At 43.9% G+C, this 18,603-nt stretch overlaps 2 protein-coding genes across 2 annotated transcripts in view; both read right to left on the bottom strand.

Moving 5' to 3' along the window:
- LOC310791915 (stonustoxin subunit beta-like) overlaps positions 1–619 on the bottom strand; it is a 30,558-nt gene extending 29,939 nt beyond the window's left edge. Inside the window, exon 1 of the mRNA XM_083653597.1 lies at positions 548–619. Coding sequence (XP_083509723.1) covers positions 548–597 — 50 coding nt within the window. The 5' untranslated portion in view covers positions 598–619. The remainder of the gene's footprint in view (positions 1–547) is intronic.
- A 1,565-nt stretch (positions 620–2,184) lies between these two features.
- Positions 2,185–18,603, bottom strand: part of LOC310792195 (NLR family CARD domain-containing protein 3-like) — a gene marked incomplete at its 3' end in the record, with an annotated part of 44,984 nt that continues 28,565 nt past the window's right edge. Inside the window, exons 4-7 of the mRNA XM_083653924.1 lie at positions 11,662–13,480; positions 8,162–8,356; positions 2,513–2,773; positions 2,185–2,251 (exon numbers count right to left, since the gene is read on the bottom strand). Of these exons, the coding sequence (XP_083510050.1) occupies positions 2,185–2,251; positions 2,513–2,773; positions 8,162–8,356; positions 11,662–13,480 (2,342 nt within the window). The remainder of the gene's footprint in view (positions 2,252–2,512; positions 2,774–8,161; positions 8,357–11,661; positions 13,481–18,603) is intronic.

Here is an 18,603-nt window from a genome sequence, read left to right as displayed (position 1 = left end):
TATAGTCACTTCAATAGAACTCTCCCCAATGCAAAATTCGAACAGGTTTAGTTGCCAGTAATGACAGTAAGAAAGGCAGATGTAGTGAGCAAAGATGGATGATTTAATATTCCATAGCTCTGACCTAACAAAATCTAACTGACATCACTATTGTGAACACAAAACAACACTTCTGATAATATGATATTAGTGTTTTAGTAGAGTGTATCACTCAATACAAAAAATAAAGGCTTTCATAGAACCAAAAGCCTATGGCTTAGTCTGCAGAAAAAACGACAAAAGCCATAGTAATTTAGACTCAGGTGTGCAGAAACTACTTCCTCTTTTAAATACAAAAATGTGAAATTACAGTATTATCGCTTATTGGACAGGAGAAGCAGGTATTTGTCGGTTATATTGCCTGAAAAAAATCCCCCTTAAAGTCTATAGATCCCCCCGAAAATCTATAAATCCCCCCTATCTGAAGAACATAAGGGGGGAATTCCCCCCTAGTTTACAAAGTGAATTTTAAGCCCTGGGTCTGTTGAACAGTAACAGTGATCCTGACCTGAGAGTCTCCAGTCTACAGTGTGGACTCCCCAGTCCAGCCGAGAGCATCGTCAGCCCTAAATCTTGTAGGTCGTTGTTATTCAGGTCCAGCTCTGTCAGACTAGAGGACTGGGAGCTGAGAACTGAGGCCAGAGCTTCACAGCTTTTCTCTGAGAGCTGGCAGACACTCAGCCTGAAGGACAAGAAGACATGTGTAAATGTTATTCTGTTATATACTTATATATATTTTATATTTTATGTCAGTATTGTATTATTTCTACTGACAGACTGTATAATGAGGCTAATTGACTAACATAGCTAACAGCTAGCTATAATGCCAGAGGCTAATACTAGCTATTTACTGTATACTGTACTGTATTATCTGTCTATCATGTGTCACTCTTCAGACCACTATAATGTCTGACCTCATCACCGTTCACCAACAGCTTATTTTTTGGACTTTGAGCACAAAATAAATACAGTGGCTAACAGTGTGGCTAATCAACAGACCAGGTCATGACTCACCAACACATTAACTATCTTACAAATGACAAAATACACTGGAGGGGGGCTTTAATCTCATTATTGTATTATTTCTACTGACAGACTGTATCATTGAGGCTAACTGACCTTATATTTAAACTCATTATTGTATTATTTCTACTGACAGACGGTATTGATGACGTTAACTATATTTAATGTCAATAATGTATTATTTCTCCTGACAGACTGTATTGATGAGGTTAACTAACTCTTATATTTAATGTCAATATTGTATTATTTCTACTGACAGACTGTATTGATGACATTAACTATATTTAATGTCAATAATGTATTATTTCTACTGACAGACTGTATTGATGAAGCTAACTAACCCTTATATTTAATGTCATTACTGTATTACTTCTACTGTCAGACTGTATTGATGAAGCTAACTAACCTTATATTTAATGTCATTATTGTATTATTTCTACTGACAGACTGTATTGATGAGGTTAATTAACCCTTATAATTAATGTTTTATTGCATTATTTCTACTGACAGACTGTATTGATGAGGTTAACTAACCCTTATATTTAATGTCTGTATTGTATTATTTCTACTGACAGGCTGTATTGATGAGGCCCTGGTCTAGAGCAGGTCCCAGTGTGTTTGCATGGTGCTGTATACTGAGCTGAATGGAGCACTAACACTGACAGGGAAACTGGTTAAAACTGGATAAATCCACCAAATGGTGCATGCACTGTTACGCTGCACAACAGGCCATGCAATAAATACATACATACATAAAGTGGGTATAACTTAGGAAACACTTTAAAAACAACATAATTTAAATAATAATATAAATACAAATATGAGAAAGAAGATGAAGAAGGGACCAAACAGATTACACAAAATGGCACAAAAGCAAGTCAATAAATGTGTGTTTTACAGAGTTTTAAAGATGATAGTGAATCTGCAGCCTCAAAGTGAACCCACTTTCAGTGTTGAGTCTGAGGGAAAGTTGGGAGGACCTGAAGATCTCAGCTGGCCCTCAGCTCACAGGGAACTAAGCGCTTCACAGTGTAATTCAGGAACAAAACTAGCCTGCTTTAAATGTGTTCAGTGACATTTTAATATGAATTATCTATCTAACTGGTAACCAGAGGACAGGTGTTAAAACTGGGAGATGATGATGTCACATTCCCACTGGTTAATATCTAGCTGCTCTATTTCGAAGCAGCTGGAGATGTGACATTGAATTATGGCTGAGAGGAACAGAGAGAGGTGTGGTAACCTAATAGCAAGATATCAGAGCATGATTGTTCCTCTCTGTCACTGAGCTTCAGTGCTGTGTATATGAAGCTGGATCAATAAAACTCAAATCCTTGTGGAAAACCTGCACAGCGACCTTTGCCGATTCAGGAATCCTTTTTTGAGAGAACAGACCTTAGTTTGGAGAAATGTGTCAAATCAGCTGAGAAAAACTGTAAACTGATTTTACCTGAGAGTCTCCAGTCTGAAGTGTTGACTCTCCAGCTCAGCAGAGAGCAGCTTCACTCCAGAATCCTGTAAGTTGTTGTTACTCAGGTCCAGCTCTCTCAGACACGACAGGGGGGACTTCAGAGCTGAGACCAGGACTTCACAGTCAGACTCTGACAACCTGCATCCACTCAGGTCCAGCTCTCTCAGATGGGACGGGTTGGACTTTAGAGCTGAGCCCAGGACTTCAATGTACGCCTCTGACAAGTTGCAGCCACTCAATCTGAATAAAGAATAAAGCAAAATAGCTACAGGTATAAGATAAAATATCCCTGAAAGCTTTCAACAATCGAGTGTTTCATAATCCAGTGGACTTCAGCATCTTGTCAGTGTGGATCAGCATCCTGTCAGCCTTATAGAGTCTTTCCATCTGAAAGCAGCCAGGCTGTCACAAGGTTTAGTTAAATTTCAGAATCCAATTTTTACAACATTGGACACCATTTTCAGATGGTAGTTTCTCTGACAGTAATGGTAAAAAGCAGAATCTGAGTCGGATGGGGAACTTAATCCTGACTTAACAATAACTTGATCCTAAATTAACCTCGACTTGTTCCTAAATTAATCCTTGCTAGGCTGGAGGTAGACATTTATTTAACAAGCTACACAGACTAACATGTTGGTAGTTAGCACCACCATAGTCTGATTGGGGGGAAGCAGCATGGTGGACTGAAGGGCTCATTATACTCAAGCAAGCTCCATGGGGGTGGAGCTCCGCGAGTCACCGTGCGAACCTTGCGCTGGGGCAGATGCTATTATACTCAGAAGTGATCAGCCAAGTGATCAGCATGTATTGTACAATGGTAATAGTGAGAACAGCCCGTGAAAAGTCGCAATGAAACGTTATTATGTGTAGTACTGAGTGCGCTTTCACTCTCAAACGACCGTACATCAGCACATGAATGAATCACCAAACTTGTTTTTACTGAAATCCGTTTCAGTTCTCAGCCCTGATAGCCTACTCTGTGCTGCTTTTAAACTCTCTCAATCATGCTCTCAACACAACACATTTACTTGGTGAAATGACTAAAAACGAACAGTTGGAAATCAAAGTTTATAGCCTACCACATGGGTCAAGAAATGTGGGGAAAACACAGCTCAGTGTTCAGGGCTCAGTGGCTTGAAAGCGGCCATGTTTGGAGAGAAGCTGTGCGGAGGTCGCGCTGTGAGAAAAAAAATCAGGCACACGGTGGCCGCCCTATGGAGGTAGCGAATAACCATGCCCAACAAATTTACGTCATTTGACGCGCCCGGCCCTCGCTCCACCCCCGCACCCTTCACGGCATGGTGAGCATAAAGCAGCCTTTACCTCTCTCATTGGTGGCGACCATTTCAGTCGTGCCGGATGGAAATCCCATTTCGCTCCCTGCAAGCACTGCATTGGCTCCGACCCGCTCTGACTGCGGCTGCGACCATATTTGGATTTCCTTTCCAAGCCCCCGTGTCGAATCTATATGCCTGCTGCTGTACGTGTCGAATCTGTTGACCTCAAATGCCTGCGCCGCTGCCTTTGAAACAATAACAACAGCAGTGCTAGTTGCTAGCTCATTGCTACATGCTGAAAACGATTGATGAGGATTATGCAATGAAGCAGCCTGCACATGGTACGTTCGGTGGATGGCTGTAAACAGCTTTTCCCCCCTCTAGTCCACAATAGAAAGCGTCCCCAGCCAGACTCACCTCGCCCCTTTGCTGGGAGAGTCCGGTAAGCGAGACTAGCACCACCATAACACTTAAAGCCCCCCCCCCCCCTCCAGTCAGTTTTTCATACCTGTACACCATTGATGTTCTATGAAAACGTACATGAGCGCGTGCTGTAATAACACACGTCATCATTTGAGCCAAAGATCATATATTAGAACCAAAGGCTTATACTTTGTTCCACTGCAACATCATGGCTGTAGCGCTGTTGTCCAAAAAAGGAAAAGAGCCTCGCTCCTGCATTCAATATACGATCTTTGTCTTCCTTCCAGGCCAACACAGTCTAGGTGGTAGACCGGAAAGAGTATGGCTGACTACCTCTGCAAAATGTTTGTCCAGAGGCCACAATATTGTTATAAATATCAACAACCAGCCAGTATATATCAAAGTTATGGAAAGAGTGTGAATCAAACTGCTTGACAGTTAAAACTGGTCCAGTTCAAACTGGTCATTAACACGTTCACTGCCAATGACGTATTAATACGTCAAAAATAATCCAACGGTTGACTGCCAATGACGTATTAATACGTCAAAAAAATGAACTTTTTTTTTTTTGACCGTGGGATGTGCATCTAACCCTTTTACATCTCTTATATAATTATTGGAGCCACCGAACGTTTACAACCCATTCCACCGAGCCACTAAGTGGCGACAGTGCTCTCCTGACTCTAGTCAGGAGACATGAGTGAGGAAGGCAAGCAAAAAGCAGCCATTCTCATGAAAATGGATGGGGGAAAACGCTTTCGTTTTCGCGCTGATTGCTGGCGATGCGGGATTGCAAATTTGCATAATAGATTACAGGTGGAACACACTTTGAAACACGCAGCATAAATATGACCAGAATCGCAAAAGCTTCTCTCAACCAAAACTCCAAGAAGCGAGCGAGTCCATCCAGACTTCCTCAAACAGCGGCCGCGCAGACAGGCAGCAGCAGCAGCAAAGCAGTGAGACTGGTGAAAGCTTGTGACGGCCGCTGCAGCCAAGAAGAACGCCCACGGAGGGAGGAGTTGGAAGCAGAGGGGGGTTTCCTGCTGTTATGGAGGAAATTACTGTTCAAAACTATTGTTTAGATGTCTGACGTCTTACTGATGCCAAAAATGAATGGTTAAAGTGACTGTTCTATCGAATTTCACAAAAAGCCGTTTATCTCTGAATAATTTTTCTGACGCTGAAACCATGCTGTATTCAACTGCTAATGCTTACATAACTACTAACTCTACAAACTAACTCTTTTAGACAGAGAAAGCACACATTCTATTAGTTCTTTTGAGATATTGTGTGTTCACAAAATCTTAGCAGAAAAGAATCCTCGGGTCTTGAAAGATGAGCCAGAATCCTCAAAAAAACCCTCTGGCAGAAGCTAACTGCAGTAAAAAAAAAACGTCTGGCAGTGAATGTGTTAAGTGGCGTTTTACTGCCATGTAACTAACATTCACAGGCTAACAGCTAGCTAATGCCAGACGCTAATGCCAACTATTCACTGTAACTCATACAGTAATTATTATTATCTGAATACCATACATCAGTCGTTAGACAACCATAATGTCTGTCACTGACGTCATCACCTGTTTTCACCAGCAGCTTATTTTTAGGACGTTGAGCCCAAAATAAGGTTATTTGTCATCAAAATAGACTGGCGAACACTGCAGGGTTGTGTCGGAACTGGTACGGTCGCCCCCCCCTAACCTCGAACCCATCAAAGTTAGAAGCATAATAGTGTGTTCGCATAAAATCGCATAATAGTGTGTTCTAATCATATGTATAATCACATAATAATGTATTCTAAGGTAATCAAATGTAACCCATTACATTTCATGTAAACTGCATGAAATTTATTGTTGTGCCATAACTGGTCAAATTGGGGGGAAATACTCAAACACAGTAAAAACTATAATTTGAAGCCTTCCCTCCAGGATGGATGCTTAACATCAGGGAATAAATTACTTAATATAGCACTTTTGAATGGAAGTCAATGGAGGGCAGAATCGGTCAACCCGGGATGTGTAACAATTAAACTAACCCGACACAAAACTTAAGATTGAGGGATTTGACACGCAGGGAGCGGAGCCGGTCAGTCGGAGCCAGTCGGAGACAATGGCAGAGCTTGCAGGGATGTCCTTCCGCTGCCAACTGAAATGCGTAACCTCGTGCGTAGCTCGGATGCTGCGTGGCCTCGCCTGCTCTATTGGCATGCGCAGCGCACAATCGCTTGCTTTGTGGGCATGCACAAGTGCACAATTGCTGAACTTCTCATCACTGATGACATCACTGTCACTGATGATGTCACAATGCCTATGACATCATCAATGCCCCTGACATCATCAGCGATGTCATAAGATGATTTTGGTCAATAATGCTGGCACTGATGACGCTGCCTCGCCTGCAGCTCTGCTGCTCTGTGGCCTCGCCTGCTCTATTGGCATGTGCAGTGCACAATTGCCCAATTTCGCATTACTCGTGACATCACTGTCACTGATGATGTCACAATGCCTATCACATCAGTGCATGACAACATCAGTGATGTCATAATGATGATTTGGTCAATAATGATGTCACTGATGACATCACTGATGTCATAGACATTGTGACATCATCAGTGGGGCAAAAATACAAACAAACATTGCCCACTTTCTCCCTTTTATATAAAGGAGAATGTTCATTAATGTGCGTTGTCCCGCAAATAAATAAATGAATAAATAAATAAAACATTTTTAAAGTAACACAAATGTACTTTTACTCTAGTACTTTTAAATAGGCTACTTTTGATTAACTTGTACTTCTTGAGTTAATCTTCACTAAAGTAACACTATTTATTTGTACTTGAGTAGGATTTATCAGTACTCTTTCCACTTTCCACCTCTGGTGCAGGGCCGTAGCCAGGGTTCCGAAATAGGGGAGGTCCAGCAAGGGGAGGCGGATTCAAAAAAAAATTTTGAGGTTTTTTCCCCCCCTTTTTAAGCCATATTTAGAGTAATATATCATTTTAAATCAACATTAGGATTATACTGTTGTGATGTCATTATTCAGTATATTCTCTTTCATGTCACCACCTGCTCAGCTCTCCTGTCAACATAATTGTAACTAACAAACACAAACTGTTTTAGCCAAATTCATATCAAAATGACACCTACAAACACAGGTACACAACCCAAGCCGTACACAACACACAAAGTCATCATCGATAATAAAAAAAACATACAGAGGGACATTTATTTATTCCTGATAGGAACGATTGAAAAATAAAATAAAATATATTATGTTGTTTTTAACTTTACACCACCTCTTTTTGTTACTTATTGGGTCATGAAACTGAAACCATGCATATAGCCACCTGCATACCTGACTTCGGGAGCTTGGCAATTGGCATCATGCATGATTAGCCAGTAGCATCCCAACGTGTCACACAGGTAACATTACTTAAGAGACAGACTAGACACTTACTTTCTTGGTTGTTGCTAAAAAATCTGTCAGTGTCACTCACTGTCTGTCGTTCACTCGCTCACTGTCTCGCAGGTCGCTCACCTTCAATTATCTTGCCAGGCAGACAGACAGTCATCACTCACCACCATGCTGCTGCTCTCTCGGAATCAAGTTACCGCGGACGCGGCGTCAGATGACTTCCTGCCTGACCTGCCTTTCGTTTCAAAATAAAAGCGATCCCGTGTTTTTCATGCTTTTCCATGCAGATTGTTTTATAAAAAAAAAAAAATTTCTCTGAAATATTAGGGGAGGTCCGGACCTCCCCGTCCTCATAGCTAGCTACGGCCCTGCTCTGGTGAAAACAACATGAGCAACATCTGAGATCTAAGCCTCTAAAACCACATCCTGTCTGATTTCAGATGGAACAACTTCAGATGCCCTCAAAGTACAATATTGAAATCTCATCAGCACATTATTAAATATGATGTCTGACCTGAGAGTCTCCAGTCTGCAGTGTGGACTCTCCAGTCCAGCAGAGAGAAGCTTCACTCCTGAATGCAGCTTCCATTCTGAATCCAGAATCAGGTTGCTGTGACGTAGGTCCAGCTCTGTCAGATGGGAGGGGTTGGACTTCAGAGCTGAGGCCACGACTTCACAGTCAGTCTCTGACACGTTGCAGTACATCAATCTGAATACAGGATAAAGGAGGAGATGGACTTCAGAGCTGAGACCAGGACTTGAGAGCTGAGGTCTCTGAGCGTTCAAAGTTGGAAACTCTGTTTACAGATTTAGCCTAATGTAAAATATCAAAACAGAGCTGAGACTAAGTAAAACTTATAAAGCATTTACAACAACAACAACTACTACTACTACTACTACTACTACTATTACTACTACTACTAATGATGATAACTACAATAATTGAGGCAGTTTGATTCAAATTCTGGTAACACAGTTCCGCCTGACACCATTAGACACAGATTTTGTTTGGGTTTAGTTAATTTTATGGTTTACAGCCTACCACATTAAATTACAACTTTCCAAGTCATATTTTCCTGTTTGTCGGCTTGTTCATGTCACTCTCTGTAATTCTGATATTTCTCACATGAGCTGAAGGCAGGAGAAGACGAGAGGGATCTTTCATAGATATTAGACCAATAAAAAGTTGAACTCAACTAAAGAATGAAACTCAAGAAACAACCGATCTGCTCAGTAATGGAATATAAAACTGAACCAGGGGTAATCTGCTGTGTTGTTACAGACATCGTATATGTTTGCAAACAGTGATTATGCATTTTGTGGGCCTAGCCGAACTGGTTGCAGAAAGTGACAGCTAGCGATTCAGCGGTCATAGAAATATGGAAGACCTGGATGCCTTCACGTATTTCAAAGGTTTGCCAGCAACAGACAGGTTATCTTACACAAATAAGCTACTGTAACTCTTTCGATGGGGTGAGGTTTCCTGACCAGTACTCGCTGTCAGGATTGGTCTTGGATCAAACTACATCGCCAAAGTTGCAGTGCCGGACATCTTCATATTCCTAGTTGGAAAGCCCAGCGCCTATACGGCACAAGACGTCTTTTTCCCTTATTCCGGGGATCTCTAGTTTCGGTTTCACTTGTTCCCTCAGATTTTCTGGTACCACGATGCGTGCGCAACTGCAGTGACATAACCCTGTGACGTCCACTCCAAATTGCACTATAGGCTGATGACTAGAGCAGGGTTAAACTGCTGTGTTCTCTCAAGCCCCTTTCACACAGTCTGTGAAAGCTGTGAATGTTGTGGGATTATTAAGACTTGCCTCCTGTGTGAAAGTCACAAATGCGGAGTGGTGGATCATTTTGTTACGCCATTCGTTCCACCGGTGAAGGTAGTCATAGCCCCGAATCAACGTCTGTCTGAAAGGGTACCCGTGGGAAGACGGATCAAAGCTCAGCTCTCATTAAAATAAATTACAGGGGAAACCACCTCACACAGCAATAAAAAGGGGAAAGGTTTAAATAAAAGTAAAAAAAAGTAGCCTATGCAATCCATGACTGCAACAGGGGCGCCAGGAAGAATGCTCCGTACCTACAGTTTATGAGTAAGTAGGTTAGGCTATTTTATGCTCAAACGATGTTGACATTAGTAGGCAAAATGATCTACCTCACGGTGAGAGGAGAGAAGATCACTCATCATGTGAAGGCAGGTTAATTGTTCCATGCTGCCGAGCTGCGCATATTGATGAGAACGCTGGCAGGGGAAAAAATCTATACAATTCTCAAACAAATCATTGGACCAAACCTGAGGGATTTGATGTAGAAAAATCATCAGAAACTAAAAGAAAAAGCCCAGAACCAAAATGTGTTGCGGGGGAACGAATTTCCACTTTAAAGAGTTCATCAATCAAACCCCGCCACTCTCGCATTCACTGTAGTTGAGCCGAGCATGTCTTTTTTTCCCAGAGATTTTTTATCCCATTTTTATCGCCCATTAGTGCTAATTTAATTTATTTATCCTGGTTGCTGCTCTACCCTCTGCCCTCTGCTGAAACTGGATCCATGCTTCCTCCGAGACATGGGCAGTAGCCAGCCACTTCTTTTCACCTGACAGGGGAAGCTTCACCGGTAGGACATAGCACGTGGGAGGATCACACTATTCCAATGAGTTCCCCTCCCTCTGAACAGGCACCCCAAACGACCAGAGGAGGCACCACTTCAGCGACCAGGATATTGCATGTTTTTTGTGAGGGGTTCCTATATGAAGGAAACCCCCAGGGGGCCCTTTTGATGACCCCACCCGGGTGGTGGGCATGCGGACGGGCACGCAGACGGGCACGCACTCTTTCAGCGCTCATAGCGTCCCAGGTGGGAATCCAACCCAGGACTGTGAGGCGACAGCGCTACCACTGCGCCACCGTGAGCCGAGCATGTCAAACCACAACGCAGTTTCATCCATGGTTATGATGTCCTTCGCCTGTATCTTCTTTGTCTCAAATATGTGTTGAAAATGTGACCAAATTCACCAGCAACTTTAATGGATTACCAGTTTCCGCGTTGTCGGCATATTTGGGTGAGCTCTCGTGTTTTCTCTTTCATCTTCTTAATGACCAGCTGCACTGTGGAGAGTTGTTGGGCATGCAGGCAATGTTTGGTGGTTTCGTTCATCATACAGTAGCCTACGCTATAACCTACACATGAAAATATTAATTTAGACTACTTAATAGGAGGAGCTGTGTGGAAATGTAATTTGAGCCTATTTTAATAGGCTACAACTCAAATTGTGCTGAGATGGGATTATTTTCACCGGACTTGGTGACCAGCATCATTTTAGTTTGTCAGACTTTAACTCGTTGATATCGTTGCTCGTTGATATGACAAATGATACAACTTTAACTCATCACGCTTGGTTCTGTGTGAAAGCAATTTCTGTGGCAAAACTGCCGGGGTTGCGGGCCTTCTGAACGGCAATATTGTGGGATCTATATGTGAAAGTGGCTATAGGCTGATGACTAGAGCAGGGGTAATCTGCTATGTTGTGATAGGCTGATGACTACTAGGGCTAATCCGTTGTGTTGTGATAGGCTGACGAATACAGCAGGGGTAATCTGCTGTAGAGCAAAGTTTTTAATTTGTTCCATCTGGCCTAGATTATGGAGAAATGTGTGTCTGTCTGTCCAATGTTTACTTTTTTATGGCTCTTGATATGTTGCCCTATACCCCCCCCACCTCCCCACCCCCGTATCGAAAAAGGTATTGAGCAGTGGTGTTTCAAAGTCTGAGACTGTGGGCCTCCCCCCAGACAAAGCTTGGAATAAGGAGCCCCCCTCACTCAATTCCTGGATGCCTATATTGGATCATGATTATGTTATTTGATCCCATAGACACTCAACTGCAAGAGTGTTGGCGTGTATAATGTCCAATGCGCGGCTCTTCGGTTACTTTATGTAAGACAGTTTGGCCCTTTGGGAAAAAATCTACACTGTTGGTATTCACAATCACATCAGGACTAACCGAGCCTTCCTGCAGTTCCTCACAGCTGGGATCAGTCTCAGTCCTCCCTTCTCTGATATGTTGTAGGCCTCCAGGTCCAACACATCCAGAACTTCCTCTGACATCTCTAGCATGTAGGCCAGAGCTGAGCAGTGAATCTCAGAGAGTTTATCCCGTGATCTGTTTTCTGACTTAAGGAACTGTAGGATCTCCTGATGTACCGACCGATCGTTCATCTCCGTCAAACAGTGGAAGATGTTGATGCTTCTGTCAGGAGAGGTATTGGAGATGGCCATCTCCTTCAGGTTCCTGATGGCTCTCTGGATGCTGTCTCGTCTGCTCTCTGTCTGACCCAGCAAGCCTCGTAAGGGTTTCTGGCTGGACTCTAGTGAGAGGCCATGAAGGAAGCGGACAAAGAGGTCCAGGTGGCCATTTTTACTCTCCAGGGATTTGTCCATGGCTGTCTGCAGAAAGACATCGAGAGAGTGTCCACTGTCTTCAGATCTAACCAAACCTTCCCCCAGGAATGTCTCCAGTACCTTCTCATCCATGTTTGTGTGACAGTGGAACATGTAGACAGCAGCCAGAAACTCCTGAATGCTCAGATGGACAAAAGAGTACACCATGTCCTGGTACAGCCCACACTCCTCCTCTTTAAAGAGCTGTGTGAACACTCCTGAGTACACTGATGCTGCTCTGGTATCAATGCCACACTCTCTCAGGTCGGCTTCATAGAAGATCAGGTTGCCTTTCTCCAGCTGCTCAAAAGCCACTTTTGCCAGAGAGAGAATAATCTTGCTGGTCTCTTCAGTCCAGTATGCATCTGTCTCAGCTCTCCCATAGTACTTGACATTCCCCCGTTTGGACTGAACCACCAGGAATTGGATGTACATCTCAGTCAGGGTCTTGGGCATCTTTCCTGTCTCACTGGTTTTCCACACAGACTCCAGAACCATAGCAGTGATCCAGCAGAAGATTGGGATGTAGCACATGATGTGGAGGGTACGTGAAGCCTTGATGTGGGAGATGATTCTGCTGGCCTGCTCTTCTGTGAATTTCTTCACATCACTGAATCTCTTCTTGAAGTACTCTTCCTTCTGTTGGTCAGTGAAGCCTCTCACCTCTGTCACCACGTCAATGCACTCAGGAGGGATCTGATTGGCTGCTCCAGGTCGTGTGGTCATCCAGAGGCGAGCAAGGGGAAGCAGTTTCCCCCTGATGAGGTTTGTCAGCAGTACATCCACTGAGGTTGACTCTGTGACATCAGTCAGGATCTCGTTCTGGAAGTCTAGAGGAGGTCGACACTCATCCAGACCGTCAAAGATGAACACAACCTGGAACTCGTCAAAACTGCAGATTCCTGCTTCTTTGATCGCAGGAAAGAAGCAATGAATAAGTCCCACCAAGCTGAAGTGTTTCCCTTTCAGCAGATTCAGCTCTCGGAAAGTGAACAGAAATATGAACTGTATATCCCGGTTGGCTTTGTCTTCAGCCCAGTCCAGGGTGAACTTTTGTGTTAAGACTGTTTTCCCAATGCCAGCCACTCCCATTGTCATCAATGTTCTGGTTGGTTTACCTCTTCCAGGTAAGGGTTTAAAGATGTCTTCACATCTTATTGTTGTTTCTGATCTCGCTGGTATCCGGGATGCTTTTTCAATCTGTCTGACCTCATGTTCATAGTTGACTTCTCCACTCCCTCCCACTGTGAGGTAAAGCATTGTGAAGATCTGATTCAGAAGTGTTGGGTTTCCTCCTGCTTTAGCAATCCCCTCAACCAGATACTGCAACTTATCTATGAGTTTGGATTTGTGTTGACGTTGACACACAGCATCACAAGTTTCTGAAAGAACAAACAACAGATGGAATCAATGAGAGTTGAGTAATATTACACATTAATAATTTACACATTCCCAACTTCATTGACTCTGCTCAGCTCATTACTGGTGGGTGGACAAGCAGGTCCTGACTGGGTGTAAGGTATAAAGTAACTGTTTTAGAATCATTTAACCAGGAGTTTCATGCAACCTGATTCCTTAAAGCAGGGATTCCAAAAGTGTGGTCCACACACCCCCAGGTGTGTGAGCTGCCTCTAGGCTATAGGGTGCGCAAGATGAAAAATGTAATACTTTATTTAAAAAAAAAATTGAGTGGGTTTTTTTATTAAACAAAACACATTTTTTAAACGTCCTTTGTAAAATGTACGTTTAAGATTTTAATATAGGAATTTAAAACAACCGTAGCACTTGACAATAAGGGTACATTAATTAACAGTCAGTTAATGCTTAATAATGCTTAACTAACCCTTAGGCTTAGTTAACTCTAACACTAATTAACCATAACCATAACATTAGGTAACCCTAAAGTATTAAATAATGTATAAATGAATACTTAGTTAACATGAACACCAGTGAATGATGACTAGGCATTAGTTAACTGTTAATTAATTTATTAAACATTAACTAACCCTTAATTCATCTACTGTTATTGTAAAGTGTTACCAAAATGAGTAATCTGTGTGAGGCTGGTTTCCCTGCTCTTACAGCAGTGAAGACTAAATATCTGCAAATACTGGATGCTGCTGAGCCATCACATTAATATTGTACAGATTTTCCCATTGATATTATTATTGCTACTTTCCTGGGAATACTCACACCTCTCTCTGAGCTCTGAGGCTGCAGTGTGAAGAGGGGAGGCTGGGAGCTATCCGTGGTTCTCAATCCTGCATCTCTCTGTCTCTGTGTCTCTCTCTCTGGCTGAGCCACCTGTGCTAAACAAGTAGAAGGGCACTCTGAGAGTGCAGACCTCCGCCTTAAGGCCGATGATCTGCTATTATTGCTGGTTCACTCCAAGATGTAGTAGTTTCTTCCTTGGCCCATGCTACACCCTTCCACCAAATTTTATGAAAATCACAGCAGTAGTTTTACCGTAATCCTGCAGACATGATTTTTTTCACCCTTTTTTATTTTTTTAAGGGGGGCGTCAACCTGGTCGGGAGGTAGGAGGGGGTGCGTACCCTGAAAAGCTTCGGAACCGCTGCCTTAAAGGAGAATTTAGGTATTTTTCAACCTGGAGCATATATATATATATATATATATATAGATATAGCTATAGATATATATATAGATATATTCTATGTATAACTAACTGTGAGAATACATTGTTGAAACAGTGCAGTATTGATGAAGATGGCAGCCACTTTGCGCGCACGCCCAGGGGCGGACTGGGAAAATAATTCAGGCCGGGCATTAGATACCAAGCAGGCCAGGCCAATACGGGCCGACGCACGTGCCGGCATCTGAAGGGCGGCGGCGGAAAATTTGGGCCGTTTGAAGCCCAATTTGGCCCGTTTGAAGCCCAATTTTGGCCATTTGAAACCAGATTTGGGCCGTTTGAAGCCCAATTTGGGTCGTTTGAAGCATGATTTGGGCCGTTTGAAGCCCAATTTGGGCCGTTTGAAGCCAGATTTGGGCCGTTTGAAGCCCAATTTGGGCGGAGTCCAATTTTACAATGAGATGCACCCACTTTAACCCTGAATAAAGTAATAAAACCACTAGTAAACCAGTAGGCGGCGCCTGGCCTGCTGTTCAGTGAGTGGCCTGACTGCGGGCACCACATTTTTTTTTTTTGCAGGCCAGGCCAGGCCAGGCCACCGGGCATTTGCCCGACGTGCCCGATTATGCAGTCCGCGCCTGCGCACGCCCCTCCTGCCTCGGCAGCGTGTTCACCCCCTCTGTCTGCCTGTTGCTCTTCTCTGCTTCTTCATGCCTGCTCCTCAGTTTGTATCCATTTACTCTGACTCAAATAAATACGAGCGCCTATTGAATTCAAATGCATCGTCCAAGTCAAGTCAAGTCTACTTTATTTCAGTCTAGTTTATTTGTATAGCCCAAATTCACAAGCATGTCTCAGAGGACTTCACAGAGAATATGTCTAGCTAAATCTAGCTGACACAACAATAACAATTACAGTAGTAATAATAACAACATGACTGAACAATCATATGATAGAGAGAGAAAGAGAGAATGGGAGAAAGGGGGAGGGAATGTGGGGGAGGAGAGAGCAGGGAAAGGGAGGAGGTGGGGAGGGAGCATGGGAGGGAGAGTGGGGGGATGTGGGGGAGGAGAGAGCAGGGAAAGGGAGTAGGTGGGGAGGGAACGGGAATGTGGGGGAGGAGAGAGCAGGGAACGGGAGGAGGTGGGGAGGCAGCAGGCAAAGGGGCGGAGAGTAGAGAGAACAGAACAGGTAGAATATACTGCGGCTGGGCGATATCGTCATGAATAGTCACAAGGGACAGTGAAAACAGGGAACAGCGGAATGTGGGGGAGGAGAGAGCAGGGAAAGGGAGGAGGTGGGGAGGGAGCAGGGGAGGGAGAGTGGGGATGGGGGAGGAGAGAGCAGGGAAAGGGAGAAGGTGGGGAGGGAACAGGGGGATGTGGGGGAGGAGAGAGCAGGGAAAGGGAGAAGGTGGGGAGGGAGCGGGGGTGTGAGGGAGGAGAGAGCAGCACGGAAAGGGAGGAGGTGGAGAGGGAGCAGGGGAAGGGGGGAAGAGGGGAGCAGAACAGATAGAATATACTGTGGCTGGGTGATATGGTCATGAGGGACAGTAAAATTTAGCAAGTATTGCAAGCAAGTGTATTTTATTTACCAAGCAAAAACAGCCACTGAATAGACAAGAAACAAATTGACATTTATCACCCAGCCCCAGGGCGTACAGCAGCTACTCAATCTGCTTGGCCATCTCACTGCAGCGGCCGAGGTAGCAGCAGCACACTGGAACCAGCAGCAGAGCAGCCAGGCCAAATGAGCAGCAGCTCAGACAATCTCACTACTCTAGCCATTAACTGGAACAAACTAGCAGACAAGGAATCTAGCTAATCTACAGTCTAGTCTGCCCTGTCCTACTCTACTCTAGTCTGATTTTAGCCTGAACATTATAACACTCCAGTTCACAGGATTCCAGAGTGGGAGGTGGGCCTCCCCAGTGGGGCTCAAACAGTTTGAGGGGAGGCTCAGTGAGTGAATTATTAGTTATTTCAGTTATAGTTAATTTCATAATTTGAATAAGGTCGCTTTCACATATAAGCTGTTTGGTCCGCTTTAACCGCGCCAGAGTTCATTTCCTCGGATAGTGCGGTTCGTTTGAGGTGGTGTGAAAGCGCAAAGGAACTCTGTTGCGGAATAAACAAGCGAACTCTGGTCCGCTTGAAAACGTGGGTCTCGTTTCGTTTGCAAGTGAAGTCTAGCGTGGTTCGTTTGTGATGTGAAAGCAAACCAAACCAAACACAAGAGCAAATATGGGAAAGGCAGTGCATCATGAATAGAAGGCGGTAGAAGGAAGCAAAACAATGCACTGTGTAGCTCGTCTCGTCTCATGTGCAGAATGATGTTGAACCTAACAGCTCGCTGCCTCATCTGCTGCTCATATTGGGCGCATTCTTGTCAAATATTTATTTGATAGTAACACCAAAGTAAAACTAGAAATCCCAAGATCGCATAAAGGAGGTGTTTCTCTATGGGTTGTGTTTCGTGGATTCACTGTTGTTCAGTCAGCCCTCAGCAGGCAAGGCGGCAGAAGAGGAGAGATTGGTGCGCTTGGCAAATTGCTGTGTGAAAGCGAACCCGACCAAATGAAAAGTGAAACAATGTTGCAACTCACCCCCCCGAATTGCACCGAGTCCACCAGCTTATATGGGAAAGCGACCTAAGAGTGAAGGCAACTTTTTCATGGAGCTTTTTCCATGCTATTTCTGAGAGAAGGCCCATGGTCTCAGACTTTGAATACTCTTATTCAATAAGATTCTCGAAATCAGCTAAATATTCGGCCATAACTTCCAAAATATTTCAGCTGCACTTTCTGTTAGGTTACTCCAAGGGAACATGGCCGCTCCCTGCTTGCTCCACCACAGCTGGCTTCCTGCGACAATGCAACTCTTGTGACACTCTCACGGTTAAAGTCCCAGGATCAGCAGGTAGTTGAAGGTAAATAGAAGTGCTTCCATTTCCCTCTGTATCATATAATAATGATATGAGCCTGTGTCTCTGTGTCATTTTAAAATGATATAATTGTCTGGGTAGATGTGACCTCCCTGTTTTTAAGTTAAAACAGCCCCAAAATATGGTGGGAATGCAATTCTCGGCGGGGGTGCGGAATGGGGCACGGCACCTGCCGCAGGCACAAATTGGAGGCGTGCCAAGTCATCTATGCCCCGCAAAATGCCAGCGCAAACGGGATTTGGGCGGTCTTAACCACCAGAACTATTCACAGGTGTAGCCAGGCAGTGCCTGGGCATTACATCAATCAAACCAATCAGATTCTCGTGTCGCAATCACTGTAATACAGTTTACGTGAGGCATGCAATATGCTGTAATTCTCTCCATGCATAATTTGGATAGGCCTATCTCACAATAACACCATCATGCACCAGGGAAATCGGGGAGACAAGAGAAAAGATCAGAGGATTAAGAGTGGACTCAATTAAAACTTGGTGACTTGCGTGCCGAGGACAGAGAGAGATGGAGAGAGCTTGTCGACAGATCGTCTGTGGCCAACGACCCTCCGGCTTATGGGATATGTGAAGGTGAATAGCCTATTGCAAGTAGGCTACAATGTCCAACAAGTTTTCTCAATTCACTTGCCATTAACCCCTCTTTGTGATGTGATAAAAGTTTGTCAGTGAATTTTAGTTGATTGCCTCACTGAATTATCTGCTAATATCCAATTTTAGCAGCAGAATTTGACCTGGCATGGCACGTCTGTGCGTAATGACGTATCCAAAGGGAATTGCGTGGAGATTATGGTGCACTCAAGCGCAGCGGGGTATTTTTTCGCTTAAGAGGTGCTTTTCAAAGATCTTAGCGCAAAGTAATTGTGCACATTCTGATGATAGGAGAATGCCATCTGTGTCCCCGCATTTTGCGTGGATACGCCTGGTTTGGCATGTGGCACGCCTACCCCATGCATGT

This window comes from Poromitra crassiceps, assembly GCF_964638095.1.
Source record: "Poromitra crassiceps genome assembly, chromosome: 17".
Taxonomy (NCBI): domain Eukaryota; kingdom Metazoa; phylum Chordata; class Actinopteri; order Beryciformes; family Melamphaidae; genus Poromitra; species Poromitra crassiceps.
This window is presented reverse-complemented; position numbering and strand designations above follow the sequence as displayed.